Source organism: Opisthorchis viverrini (genome assembly GCF_000715545.1).
Source record: "Opisthorchis viverrini unplaced genomic scaffold opera_v5_136, whole genome shotgun sequence".
Lineage (NCBI taxonomy): Eukaryota > Metazoa > Platyhelminthes > Trematoda > Opisthorchiida > Opisthorchiidae > Opisthorchis > Opisthorchis viverrini.
In genome coordinates, this window is record NW_008751793.1 from 757,883 (window position 1) to 772,949 (window position 15,067).

Below are 15,067 nucleotides of genomic sequence, written 5' to 3' on the forward strand. Positions count from 1 at the left end.
CTGTTCATCCGTTCGGAAGTGCTTGGGAGAAGTCTTCGATGACGCGAACTCCTCTGTTTTCGTTGAGTTTGACCGTGTGGACGTAACCGATGCGGTCTAGAATGTTTTGGTGAAGGTGGGGCGTCAAAAGAATTGTCCTCATCGTCGCCATTCGGTGATGGCCTGGTCACATTGGTCAGTGTATCCCCGATACTCCTCACTGTGCCACGGCTGGAAACCACGTCATTGGGAGCCCCAGTTCGGTTGTAGGATCGGGACCTAACCGGATCGTCCACCTGAGAAACCATATGAGTGAAGGTATAAGAAAAAGGGAAAAGTACAACCTGATTCCAGGCTGAAAAATTTACGCGACAGCATGTAAACGATCCGGGCGATGCACGAAAACAACCAATTTCTGTTCGGACGGAACCAAAACTGAACACAATTCGCAAAATACACTCATTTGCACACAAATTCAGCAAAAGCACACTGACGGAGCTCGGGCGAAGAGGCTACAAAACCCAGACGTCTAAGTCGCTTCGTGAGAGAAGCTTATCGGTTTGATATGTACAAGTAGGTTCGAAGACGAGATAGGAACGTATACGTCATCCTCACGAAACGAAGAAAAACGCGTTACAAGAAATCTTTAAAGAAGGGACACCGATGATTTGATTGTGGATTACCTGTCTCGGAAGTTGCATTAGTGTTGAAGGTAGTGGCGACAGATGAAGTCTCTGCACAACTCTTAGACGTACGAATCGAATTCACCGGTTGGCGCTAATTTTGGCGTAAAAAACATGCTATATCTGTGTGTTGTTCCCGCTCTAGTGCCCAATGACGGAAAAGAAAATTACCCGACAAGGAAACAACACTTTTATTGCAACAAGCGAGTGCAAAAGTGACAACGGCGACTTTTTGACATTGATCCAGACGTTTGGTGAACACCCATCAACATCGACCGCCATTCTATGAAATGTCCGAACGCTTATCGTAGTCGGTCGTGCTTCCGTGGCGTGCTCGAGCATTCATCAGCTTTTGCTGAATTGATCACGTGATTGGTCGGCCTGGATGCTTGCGGGCTTCCCTATTGAAATGTTGGTGGTCTCAGTAGGTTCCAAGCATTTTAGGGTTACTTTCAGGAATCTGACCTTCCTGACAAGAGTGTGCATAATCAGATTTCAAAGATCGTACGCATCGGACTAAATTAGGAGATGTGTTGTTGTATAATCACGAGGGTTGATTGTTGCTCGTAGAGGATCTTCGGGTCCTTGAACAGGAATTGTTCGGCATCAGTGAACTGGCGGCAAGCTAGTTGGCGTGGAAGGACTTGGTGAGGAGTCAGGTACCCATGAAATATTACAAGTTCCAAGGAATCACATCCGGGGGAGAGATTATCTCCAAGTCTAATTCAGAATGGCGCGCCCCAAGTGGTCCGAAAAATATAACGTAGTGGAACCAAAACTCTGATTAAAATCGATCTTGTCCGCCTTTAAGTGTAGGATCCACCTGATTGCTTGGTGAGAAGCGTTGCAACATACGGACCTCAGTGGACGCGAATGATGTTCGTCCGGGTACTGATAGGNCTTAGCTTCTTTGTCCTGATCGGACTAACTTGGCATCGATGTACGGCAGTGAAACCCCGGAGCCCCAAAAGGGTGCTGCCGGTGTTGCGTTGATGATGATAATGCCTCCATAATCCAGGTTATTCAAAACCAGCAGTCGTTCTCATCCATGTGAACTTGAAAAAGAACCACTGGAAGTGACAAATCGTCAGAAGAACGAATTCTTGATGAAAGAACAGGTAAACGTGATGAAGGAAGTTGATATATACAGAATTTTGGGATCTTTTCCAGATAAGCCCTGCCAAAAAATTAACCCCCGGCCACCCAAAAAAGATTAGAAAAATAAGGATATGAAATGCGTACTTTTAGTTTTTGTCGAATAGGTCCGTTTTTCGGTACTTTTGCCTCCAAACGAACTCAAACAAGTAGCTGTCCACTAAAGACAGGTATGTGCCGCATTGGCGTCTATTCTGCATCTTGTAGACGTGCCAAAGAGATTCGATGAATTGTGTGAGCTCTAGACCTTGGATTCACAAAGTCTTCGGTATGATTAACCATTTCATGGGTATAATTCATGTCAACCACCCACATATCGGAGATGATGATTGAGCCGGGAGCGATGCAGGCCTGGATTGTGTCCGCAGTTCGCTCTGGCACTGCATACATGAATACCTCTTTAGTTTCCTGACAGATCCCTCCGAAAATCCACTGCTGGGGAAGGACTCGCCCTGCGTGGTTTTCACCTCGGGATATTAGCGTTTCATCGATCTCGACGTGGAGACCTGGGCCGCCGATGAAAGTTGGAGTCTGCAAAAGCCGCCACCAGGTGCAAAAATTCACGAAGAAAGTTCTTCCAGTCAACAGCGGTCATGTGGCTAATAAATAATTCCCCAGAGCAGAATTTGATTGTTGTCAAATTTTTGGACCAGCAATAAATGAATAGAATTACTGTCCTAAACTCCATCCTGGAACGTTCCAGGCAAGTTCCCTTTCGAAGACCTGACACTGTCGGGCATTACAGCTCCACCTGTCAGAAACAGTTGTGAGTGTCATTTGATGACCATTGTTGCTGATGCATCACTCCGTGGCTTTGCAAAAAACGTATTACCGTCTCATTTCATGAACGAGAGTTGAAAGCGTCAGAAAGTTCAGTTAAGGTTTTACGTCCGAACGGATAAAATTTTTGCACAAAATGAGCCTAGATGCGGATAGGGAATTGTTTTCATCAAAAATAGGTCAAGGTTGTGTGCGCACATCAAAATGGAGCTGGCCAAAGTGGCAGGGCTTAACTTGTCACACATGCACTTTTTGCAGTAGCGGCGGGGCTCACCTGGAATAGATCCGAATTTCGAAAAGAGATTTCGTTCGGTCAGTGAAGCTAACCTATGCTGCAAAGCCTATAAGAACCATACAGGTGTATGTATGCTCGTAATGCGCTACTCACAAGGTTGCTGAAAGTTCTTCCACAGCCCACAACCGGTTTCGCTCTTCTTGGGGCTCATCAGGTAGGCACAGTCCGCGAGTTTCCGCCAACCTTATGTTCTACTTGAAACCAAATTGCACGAAATAAGCGAAATATACTCATCTCCAAACTAATTTGGTTTTGCGAGAGGCTCACCTGGAACCCAGTTCAATCTCTATTTGTGATGTATCCAGACAATTCAATGTGGGTTACAGGTGGGTCTTTCGCAAAACTAAATTAGAAACACCGTACAGGTGTTTCTTCCTTGTCGTGAATCGTCATAATCAGCGAGTATCTCACGAAAATCAGAGTGTTTCGACCCGACCAATGGTTGGGCAATTACCCATTTGACCCAGGGGTGACTGATCATTTAAAGGAGGGACATAGCGTCACTCATCCCCTTCAATGACAGAAACCACATCACGTGGTCACGTATTGATTGGCTCCTCGAGTGACAACTTCTCAGAAGGAAATTCCATCTATCTTGTGAAAACGTTCTTCCTCTGGATTGCTTGTCACCATCAATCTACAAGCAGCTCAGAGGGAGAACAAGTGAGTGAAGTTCCCATCTGAGAAATCGTCACTCGCGCAACCAACCAATACGTGATGTACTTTCCGTTATTGAACAATGGATGGTACTGTCCTATCTAAGTGAGGGCTAATCACAGCTGTTCGCGACCGAAAGTTTTGGCGTTCGAAGCACTAGTCGGAAATTTTGTAACGATCTGAGTTTTGTGTACAAAAGGGATGAAACAGTTGTACGTTGCTTCTCGGCATTTCGACTTCATCGACAAAACGAAATCTCTGTTGAAAATGACCAAACTCTGAGCTATCTATCTTCGTTTAGCCGAAACAAAATCGATCAAAGTGGGGCTACGCTAATTATATTCAATAATCACTACTGAACATCAGTAGTTAAAAAACAGTGTAGATTTCGTAAGTCACGTGATTGTCTGACTAGGTGAAATTCGCTGTCCGTACAAAACGGTATTATGTACAAAATCTGGATGCCAACATCTTCAGTGGTAAGAAGAGCCTAGAACCTTCGAGGCCACGCTCAAAATCCTGTTTTAAACCGGTTAGAAGTCATTTCCATGTCTGGCGCCAAGGAGGTGGGATATCGTTTCACCAACAGCACCATCAACAGAAAGGCACCAACCAGTACTATATACTGGTTCTCAACTGTCAGATAAAGTGAGATGAAACAGTTTACTTTACATCCTTTACCCTTCTGCTTTATCTATCATCGGGTATGCGCTTTGTCAGTTTAAGATTTGACAACAGGACTTAGCCAGACGCGTCTGTTACATGTGAAATTGGACCAGCTGCCCTCTGTTGGCATGTTACTGACAAGAACACAGCAGAGACAATGTCGCAAACCGACACGGACGGGTTGAAACACTCAGTTTTTCAGCTTTGTAAGCCTAGAAGACAAGCGGTTTTGTATGGTTGGCCTGCCAGAAAAACACTGATGCAGCAGGTGGGTTTCAACAAGCTCGTCCCGGTGAAGTAGCTCAAAAAAATGAGACCCATAAAACGAGATGGGAAGCGAAACCCAGCGAAGTCAGCTTACCTCCGCTTTCCGTCTAAAAGTGGCGTGACAGATCAAGTGTTAACAAGGAACCCTCACGGACTCGAGTTGCAGACACAACTTCTCTTCGGAACACTTCACTAATTTAGAGACAGTTATGCTGGTCCAATCTCATGTCATGAAATATTGCCATTATGCGTGCAGCGGCGGATACTACTGATGAGTAGAATGCGGTTTTCTCGCAACTCCGCCTCGGAAGGGTCATTACGGAACCTGCGGAAATGCCTTGAAGGGTCAACCTACAATTCCCTCAGAGTCAACAAATATCCACAAAATTTCAAGAAAACGTGTGAGGATGTTCAATTTTTTTGAAATAATAAGAGATGTTTACTCTCCTGTCTGACAGTCTGTAACCGTTTAGTTGGTGTTTTCTAATAAACAACTCAGCGACCAGAGGCTTCCCTTCTTACACGTATAGACCGCCATATGAAGTACAAGTGTGGATACCAAACGTCCTAGAAACCGAGCCTCCTTCCGTTGCTCAGGCTATTTGTGTAGGAAATTTCAGGTTTAGCACTTGTGTACAGATATTCGGCCACGCTTGGCCGAACAATTTCTCACAGTGTAAGTGTAATGACTGCACCAACGTCTTTATAGGACGGACGGCCGGGGAACTACACATCAGAGTCGGAGAGCATAGTAGAAAAATAAACAGACCACCGAGAAACGCGGATGAATATCAAGCTTTACTGAAAGACTCGGCGATTGCGGAACACGCACTCGACACGGGACTCAAAATAGACTTAGAAAATGTTGAGGTTTTGAGGCGAGGACTACGGTCCACGTCACACAGACTGATCGCCGAGGCGGTAGAAATCGCCAAGCATCCCAATGTTAACAGAATAGAAGGTGTGGAACCGGCAAGCGTGTGGAGAACGGTTCTGGATCAATCGAGCTGACACGTGTTGGTGTGCGGTCATCGGAAGGAAGAGTGGTCATCATCTGAATTCCACTTGACCTCAGTCCCCCTCAAGCTAAATTGTCCGAGCACTCACGACCCCACAAAGACCAGGAAAAATCTACCAGTGGCAACCGAGGTGAGTCATCAACTGAAGCGCCTTGAAGTGGAAGATTAACGAACCAAAACTTATCAGAATTAATTCCCCCCAATCCACCAAAGCAAGATTTTGACAACTTCACTAACCGACAAGAGCCGTTAATTGACACTCAATACTAATCTAGTTTGAAGAGAAGGTACTGATTGGTTCCCTGTCTGTCTGATAGCCTGGCCAATTTGGTGACCTGCTCACTTGGCCTGATGAAGCTTTTGTGTCAAAAGCGAAACGTTCTGAAACGAAAACTACCGATTGTTTATCAAGCTCTTCTGAAACAATCTCTCACGGAGTTCATGTGGCTTTTTTTATTCTAGATAGGTATACTTCTATAGATTGGATGTATACGTAATAAATTTAATAATTTAACATAATAACAAATAGCAGCTATAATTTATACCCATGAAATATACTCCACCTTATGGACAATGCAGAAACCGGGGGGAGGGGTGTCTATTTTCATCATTGCAACTAAACTACGGGGGGCTTTTATTGATGTCTTCTGTGATGTAATCTGTAATCCTCTTGGTGGAGAATCGCTGAGCTGAGGGATATTCATTGACTCGGAACACAACAAACGTACAAGTCAATTGGGTCTTACCAGGATCATGTTCCACGACGTCCTGGGATTAGGTGTGAACACCGGAGATGATGGACACAAGCCAATCACGACCGGATGAGTTATCTACTCCAGTTGTCATCCACACATTGTGGATAGGAACCGCGCCTATCATCCGGACAGGTAAACATAAGCAAACGACAACAACCGGTGGTGCGTGTTGCTATAATCCTGCCGCCCGAACCCGCATTTAATGCGCGTCACTCTTGGCCGTATGCATGACGCCAAGTGGTGAGGTCATACGCACAGAAAGCGGTACACTATCTCAACTATCTGCACTAGAGCGCAATTACTCGGTCTTCCAATAGGTGGACTGCTTGTTCGGATAACGGCGATACAGACGTACAATCACGTGACAGAGAGAGCTACATGATTGGTTGAGAGAATTGAGCCAATCACGAAGACCTGAGGGCTGGGTGGGGCTGTGGAAGATAACTAGCAAGTAATTTAGACAGGCAGTCTGCGGCGACGACCCACCACCAGCAGCGGAAACGGGGTAATTGCTGTGTGGCTTAAGTACAGGATGTGTTGCCGTGACAACGATAGCTGAATGTTCTATGGAGGCGGGTGACCGGTGCACTCAGATGGCGTGAAAGTGTTGGCTGGGTGTGACAGACCTGATTCGAAGTCGGCGCATAGACGGAGTCTTACCGCATCTTATCTGTGGACCTTCGTTGACGTCACTTGACCATAGCTGTTACAACTTAGTAAATCCGGTTACTGAGCGCAAAACACACACGCGGTGTGTGTGTCTGTCTGAGTGGTGGGCCGCCCTTTCTCAAGGGGGAGTGGAAGGTTGTATACAGAGGACGTTCCGTTTATCCAAGTCTTGAAACGTCTTGTCACACGTGGGTTATCCAGGAAACGTTGTCACACGCAACTCCACATAGCATGCTGGTGTGTGGAAATGCAAACGGGTTCTTTGGACCAACGAAAAAGACTCTGATTTGCATACGAATTTGGTTTTGACAGCGGACTTAACTGAGTTCAGCTGAAGAATCTCTTGTTTACGATGGTTTAAGTAGAACATGAAGTTGACGGAAACTCTGGGATCGAGCCTACCCGATGAGTCCCAAGAACCGGTCGTAGGGTGTCGAGGAATTTTCAAGCAACCGTATGTGTAGTGTGTCGCATCTAGGTAAATCAGAAATGATTAACACCACTTCAAGTCCAAGACCTGACCCCATCATCCCATCACATGATGAAACCATCTGAAGGATGTAAAAAAAATGGTGGCAAATGGCAAAGCTCCAAAGGGAATAAATTTGATTTTTGAGATATCGGTACTCCGATTCTGTGAACTGAGCTGTTGTTCTCCAAGTATTCTGTCACTAACCATTGGATAGATGAATCCCCAGGCGATATGACTTTTCGGGTAGTTATAGAACATACTTCGTCAACAAAAGGTGAGAGTGGCCCCAGTATCGTAGCTTGGGTTCCCGGAATTGTCCTACTCTTACCTTCCTCCCGCCTGTCCAGGATGTTAAAATCGTGGGAAATCTCTCCAAACCGCTGAACTCGATGTCGGATTTGAATAGAGTGGCGTGAGTGGCAGATACATGGGACCTCCTACATGATGTCGACAAAATCCGCTTGTCTTGGCAGAACCTTTCTCACATTCTGTAGATTGAAGACTGCTCTGGAAAGTGTCACGGAAACAAAGGACTAAGGTGTTTCTACTGCGAAGTGGCTTGAAATTCGAGAGTCTATCCGGTGAGCAGTTGAACCAGAGGCGTTCATATCGCTTTTCAAAGCGACTCAGAAAGGATACTGTCTGTTTGGAACGAGGAAAAGTTCAAATTAAGGACGATTCAGTCCAGCCGCATCTGAGACGGGTGGCGACCACCCAAACTCAGTTGTTCTAGCGGTTGCTCCGTATACCATCTTGATGACGCGGTGTGCTCTGGACTTGATCCAGCAATGCGCGGGAAGCAATTTTGAATACGGGACAAATTGGCGCGCATTGCAGTCAGCTCGGAGGCGCACACTTTTCCGGACATATTGATCTATGAGGCCAGTCAGGAGAGGAAGACAAAAGAATGCGATGTGGTCGAATCATGGAACGAGCAGAAAGCGTGACACGGCAATAAACGAATGCTAGCCTGGTGAGTGTACATATTGCACACCGGAGAACATCGGGAACGGAACTCAGGCGCACTTTAAGCATGGCACGCACATTTTACCAGGAACGAAAGGACCGATTTCGCTGGCAGTGTGAGGAAATTTGGGAACTTTCAGTGGAGAAGGAAATCGATGGAGAAAAGCCGAGAACCGTTGCACAGCGGTTTCATCCTTATTGGGAATCGTCAGCAGTGCGCATCTCACGAAACCCCAGCGAGTTTGGAACCCGCCAAGTCCCAGACGATAGTTGAAAACCGAATATATCGGTCATGAGTGCCTGAGCAGCATTGTGATTAACTCACACTTCGACAGGTTATGAGTTCACGAATCAAAGAAACCAGATCAAGCGGTCACGTGTTGACTAACTGGGTGATGACTCCTCAAATGAAACTCACTCCGTGTTGTGATCTTCCTTCTGGGCTACTTCATTTTATGGCAGTGTGGGAAGGATTGAGCATTTCGTTTTGAACTGATTCTCGGTCATTGTTCGCGCCCAATGTACTGCTCTTCATAACGATCGATAACGGAGCTTCAAGACTCTCAGCTTCAGCGGGGATGGGGTCACGTGGCGAAACTGTCAGTATTTCTTCGCCAAATTCCCTCGCCTGCATAAAAATGTCGTTCTTGACGGGAGACTCAACTGAATCTATTTGAATCTCTCGACGATAACGGTCAGTATTTATGATCACGCGTCATCCCATTCTTTCTGTCTGTCGCTTGGTATGGGAAAACTCAAATGACTGTAAGATTCTGATGTCCAACACGGACACGCTAAGAAAAACTCAGAACCCCAGGATGCGGCCTTCTGATTGAAACATGGGGCCACGTCACCTGGCCACCTGTTCGTACCTGGAGTTACGTAAGCGGAGGGTAACACAGGTGCAGAGTATGACGGCCAAAACGATCGATTGCTGACCAGGCCGGCGATTCCAATCCAGATCTGTATATCCACCTTTGTAAGGTCGGAGCGTCAAGAACCAAATTTTGGTGGACACCGAGACGGGGAAACTCCATTTTACGGACTCGAACGGTCTGGACATCGCAAACCTCACTGTCTGCTCAAGCGCTCTAGCATTGACAAAAACGTGGTTATCCAACAAGGACCAATCACAAAGCTTGTTGAAGAAAAACCATTTTGAACGGGTAACTGTAGCAGCTAGTTGATGGCAATGATGAGAAAGTGGTGATACAGGGATGGATGGGTAGTAATCAAGGTCAATGACGGAAACAACACTTTCCCCAATAGGTGAGTATCGTTCAGTATGACACAAAGGCAACCGTTCCCGGGAGCTGCGTACGTCAGAGTACCCGCTGACTTGACTAAGCTGAAAAGGCATTTATGCCAGGATATTGGTCCCTTGTCAGAAGACACCAAAGTTGACAGCTTGAATGTGATTGGTCAGAAAAATCGAAGTTTTCCGATAAATCGATCCATCAAGGGGGCGGCATGCCTTAGGGGTTAGATTGCAAATTTACTGTACGTAAACGGAGGGTACCACAGGTGCAGAGTATGACAGCGAAAACGATCGATTACTAACCAGTCAGGCGATTTCAATCGAGATTTGTATATCCACCTTTGTAAGGTCGGAGCGTCAACAGCTGAACGGCGATTTGAACCAAGAAGGTCTATCTGGTCAAAAAAGTAAATGTGCCATAAAAAACATGCACTGACGTCAAACTTACTCGTGTTCAGGCGCTACTATTATGAATACAAACAAGACTAACCTTCCCTTGCACGCACGGCCCATCGCTACGCTCCCTATCAACACACTGAAGATGTCATATCGATTGGTGATGAAACGTTTGCAATCAAATAGCCCAGCTCAGCGAACACGCCAATGGCAATTCGTGCTCTCTTCGTCCCAATGGGAGATCAAACCTTCTGCGCCCGCCGCTCACAACCATGCTAGCCAATAGTTTGCAACATCTGAGGTCTGCTGTACTTCCTTCCATTCGTTGGCCTTTCTGGTTTCACTAATACACGTGGGCGAATAATCTGCCTTGGCGTGAACCCTAGAGACATTCGAATTTGATGTGTTTCCCCTCAAAGACGGGCTTGTGTAACGGGAACAAAGCTACTCGCCTGATTCTTCACTTCAGCTGTGCGACTAACTTTCAGCCCCGGTTTCTGGCTGCCTCATCACCAAGGCGACAGGCTAAACACAGGTGTTTGAATGGCTTTGAATGACAAGGCTTATTTGGGTGGATTTCAAACGACAATCGATTATTCGGTATCATGCTTGATGGGCTATAAACACCACCCGAGAATCGTGCTCTATTTGTCAGTTCTACCGACGCACCTACTGACTCCAGCTTCGAAACGAAAAAAGATGAGCTCTGTGGATCGGCTTCGCCGAGCACCCCGGTGCGATATCATGTGTTTGACTGGTATAATGAACACACATGGAAGGTGTTTAGTTTTTCATCAAGTTCTTTTAGGAAGAACCCCCTTTGTTATGCTATACGAAGAAAATCGATCTCTAAGCCTCTGTTTAGAACACAACCCATTCCTTGTCGGTACCAGCTTCCGGAGTTCGAGACACCGACTCGCTGCCTGGCGAAATCAAGACATCATCAACACAGGCATGGATCCAGTTAGGTCACAGACGGTGATACTGTAATCAAGGCTACCGCTTCTACCAATCACGTTGTCTAAACTCCGAACATGCTCCGTTAATGATGAAAGTGTCACCACAGCTTAGTGGATGTGCCAAAGGAACTGCCACTGAGTTAGACCTGAGCACGAGATCGCTCAGTGATTGAACCGCGGAACTATTGATCGGTTCAAATTCAACGCTGGGTCTAGAGAACTTCTACCCGGCACCACATATGACTTGGCCAACAGAGCCTGCTCACTGAAGCCTATGTCCCATTCTTTCCATTCGTTAGAGAGGCAGTCATTCTGGACCCCACTGATCGATAGGTTCGAATGAAAGGAAGGAACATTCAACAAGGGAAAATGCTTCTATGGTTTAAACTAAGCAAATAACACCGTTATATAGAGCACTAGTGCGCAGGCTAAACCAGAGACATAGCCGTATGTTACCTTTCTGAATGACTACTGATATCCCATCAGTAGTAAAACTGTTTATCAACCACCATGGTTTAATTAGGCTGCACAATAAGGAATAGCTAAGCAGCATTCGTCGTTCAGGATTCCGAAACTTTCATAGTTTGGACTGGTTTAGATTTGGGGGAATCGGATGGTACGCTGAGTAAGAAAATGCATTCAGTCATCATCGTCACCATGACATCAACACATTAGTGTACGTACCATATCGAGGAATTGGTCTGCCTGAACACCCATGGTGCACCCAACTGTGCTGTCAACTGTGCGATTACGCCAACACTGCGGTGGTCGTTGTCTTGGCGCTTTCGTTGTACTCAGCGATCGAAGTAATTTTCTTCGTTGTTTATTACCGACTGCATCTCCGTACCCGCTGGTTCCGCTGGCAGAGGTACGGGTTAGCGAGACCCTGGTTTGGTTGACCGTCAACTTTCCTTCGTCCCCCGAAGTCACCTCCGGTGGACGGCGCTTCGACCGTGAGTGAGAGTTGGCTTAGGGGACAAAAAGAAGTGCTTTTGTAGTCAGGATTGGGAAGACGGATGAATAAAAAAGACACAAATAAAGGGCATGGAAAACTAGCGGAAAAAAACTAAGCGGGCAAGGCAGATCGAACGCGTTGGAGAGGGGCGAAACGCATTTAACGAGTGCATCAAACGGAGTGGTACTTGTTGTAACCGTTCGATCGAAGTTTTCAATTCAGCCTTCTAAACAACTAAGGAATCTGGCTTGTTTGGTCACTCAGGGATACGCTTTATAAAGTCGTTTCCGACCAATTTGATTAATACCACTGACAAGTAGTGAAATAAGGGGTGAACCTCTTCTTGAGTCAAACACCGACCGCAACACAAGGATGGATGCAGGATTCAGTTCGAAAATAGTCCTGAGCGGACTGCCTATAGTCCCGACGGAGAATAAGGAAAGGGGTTCTAACGTCATGTTTTAGCAAGCAAGGCACCGGCGGGGACAGATTTGTCAATGGTTTCCCTCCGAACTGTCAGCATGCTGCGCTCCTTTTAGATGCTGGTAGTCGGATGGCCCATTTAGGCGACCGGAACTATGTCAACTTGAGAGCACACTGCACCTTAATGGTTAGCCAAATACTTTGGAAGTTTCTGAAGTCACCTTGTTCTGCGGAACCTACAGTGTCACAGAGGCCTACCTGCTCCAGACGATTTCGTTGTGAGTGTGCCACAGTAGTCACGTGAGAGTCACTTGGCTCACAACAGACTTACGGAACACTTCCTAAGCCAGGTAATTCAATAGCTCCGGGGGGGGGGGGGTAGTTAAACAGTTAGTGGCGACACGGGATATACCACTGTGCGGTGCCCTTTACTCAAGACACATGTAAAGCACAGTTGGATGACCGGATCAGACTTGTCACTGTGCGGTGCACTTTACTCAAGCGTCTTACTCAAGGCACATATAAAGCACAGTTGGATGACCGGATCAGACTTACACCGATGCATTCTTGCCATCACATCCATTCCATCGGTATAACCGTCATCATAGTCAGGATAACGCGTTGAATCTTCAGCATGCGGATCAAGTTGGCCGCGGTGCATAGCGCTTCTCGGTTCCAGGTGATCGTCTTCGATTTCATTGTTTTCAGTTGAAGCCAAGGAGGTATGACTGGCGGAGTTAAGGGGCATTGTGTTGCCCACACCTGGTTGTCTTGACTCTGAGCCCCGCTGTTTCATACACGAAGCAGTTGAAGCCGGTTGGCGGGATCCAATCCAGGCATCTGATGAAAACAAAGTTGCAATCGATTTACACATTGATCTGCTTACCAATTTGGTTTTGACTTGCCTGGAACCCAGCTGAATCTCCCGTATATGATAGTCTTCTTCAAAATCGAACGTGAACTTTCAGCGACTTTATGAGTAGTGCACTACGTCTACAAAAAGTAGCAACTGCTTTAAACTCCGTAACGCTGACAGAAGTTGCAAACCCTAAGCGATTAAACGGTCAATGTTAGCTCGACCAACATCCGCCGATCCTAAAGAGTGACTGTTGGTGAGATGGCGGTTGATCTGCTGCGAAGCTTGACAATTTGCTCGCAAATGTTTCTTCAATATCCGAATAGGTATAATCGAGAAACGGTTAGAGCTTGAATTTACGGATCGGAGGGTCCGTGGTTCGAACCCGACCTAGGCCTCTCGACTTCCCCTCTCTAGGCTTGGGTGACCTGGCAATATCCCAGCCTTCGTGCTTCCTTCTGGTGGCATGGCAGCTAGGCACCGAAATGGTGCTACAGCTGAACGACGATCGTCAGCGAAAACCTGAGTGGACTTTTGCTTTCTCTCCGTTCGCGTTTATACAGCTATTAAAGAGAATAGTATGCATCTGACTTGAATGTACATTTGAAGGTTATCCTAATGGTGGCGCCTTGATGAAGAGGTATAAAGTACTCTCTAGAAACTATAAAGAAGTGATCAAAGAGAGAGGGAATATCCACGCGAGTGTGCAACAACGGTGCTTGATAGCAAGCATGCTATCAAGCTTGGTGAGCAGATCACCCGTCATCTGATTAACAGCTGATTAATACTCCCAGAAAATACTAATTATCAGTGATTACTCAATAATGAATTAATCAATTGATCGATTAATTAATTATTTAATTACGGTATCACGGAAAACTGACTTTAAAAGTTGTAAATTCCGCTTGCACAACGTCTGAAGGGACGTGGAGGAGTTGAACAAAACAGCATGGGAACGAGAGAACAGGTGAATGGAACTGCTCATCGATTGATCACAGCAGAAAAACAAACGGGAGCAAAGGCCTTAGAGTACCATTCGGTGAGCCCAGTCACCTCGACCATGATCGAGTATGATTAAGGCCAATCATTCATCCTCAGACCATGAAATACGGGGTTCGATGCTCAATGATGATGAAAAAGTAGGGTGTGATTTTTCAAATGTTTAGGAGGAACCTTAGTTTGAACAGCGAACACATCTCTTGGAGATGGCGGACTATCCAACGCAGATAATGCCAAAAATTTGATATTCGCCTAACTGGAAGCGAGAATGACGTGAAATTGACGGTTATCAAGATGGCGTAATTCGGAAACAGTGATGTGCATAAATTTAACGCCTTAGAGCAGCATGCGGTTCATTGCTGTCTACATCCGAGAAAAGACAACATCAACTAAGATGGCGATTCAAGATCACCAATAAAATGAAATTCTCAAGTAGATGTGCTTCAGGTAGAATACCAGGATCTTCAAGGTCGAACAGAGTGACAGATGCGCCTGCCTCTAAAAAGGCAGTGAGCCTACAAGTTTGTGGAAAGGGAACACAACAACTGCTGAAATCTTCCTCAAACTGGGATTCGAGGGAACGAAGAAGTGCCCCGGTCCTGTGAAATCTCATCCTCGAACGAGTCGAACAGCACAGCATCGTTGGCATAAATTGAAAAAAATGATAGATTTAATGATGTGGTTACATTTGACCCAGATAGTCATTATCATGGGGTGTCAAAGACCGCAGCAGGCTTTCAAGAAAAGGAGATGGCGTCCCAGTTCAGTGAATTACCAGCGAAAGCTGAGTTCATTTATCGAGCTCATCTGTCCAAGCTAATTGTTCGGACCATTGGATGAACATTGCGCGTTTTGAAC

The 15,067-nt window shown here is 46.1% G+C and overlaps 1 protein-coding gene across 1 annotated transcript in view; it reads right to left on the reverse strand.

Moving 5' to 3' along the window:
- T265_14067 (hypothetical protein) overlaps window positions 1–15,067 on the reverse strand; it is a gene marked incomplete at both ends in the record, with an annotated part of 69,258 nt that overhangs the window by 5,257 nt on the left and 48,934 nt on the right. Inside the window, 3 exons of the mRNA XM_009171865.1 lie at window positions 50–275; window positions 11,661–11,944; window positions 12,910–13,194. Coding sequence (XP_009170129.1) covers window positions 50–275; window positions 11,661–11,944; window positions 12,910–13,194 — 795 coding nt within the window. The remainder of the gene's footprint in view (window positions 1–49; window positions 276–11,660; window positions 11,945–12,909; window positions 13,195–15,067) is intronic.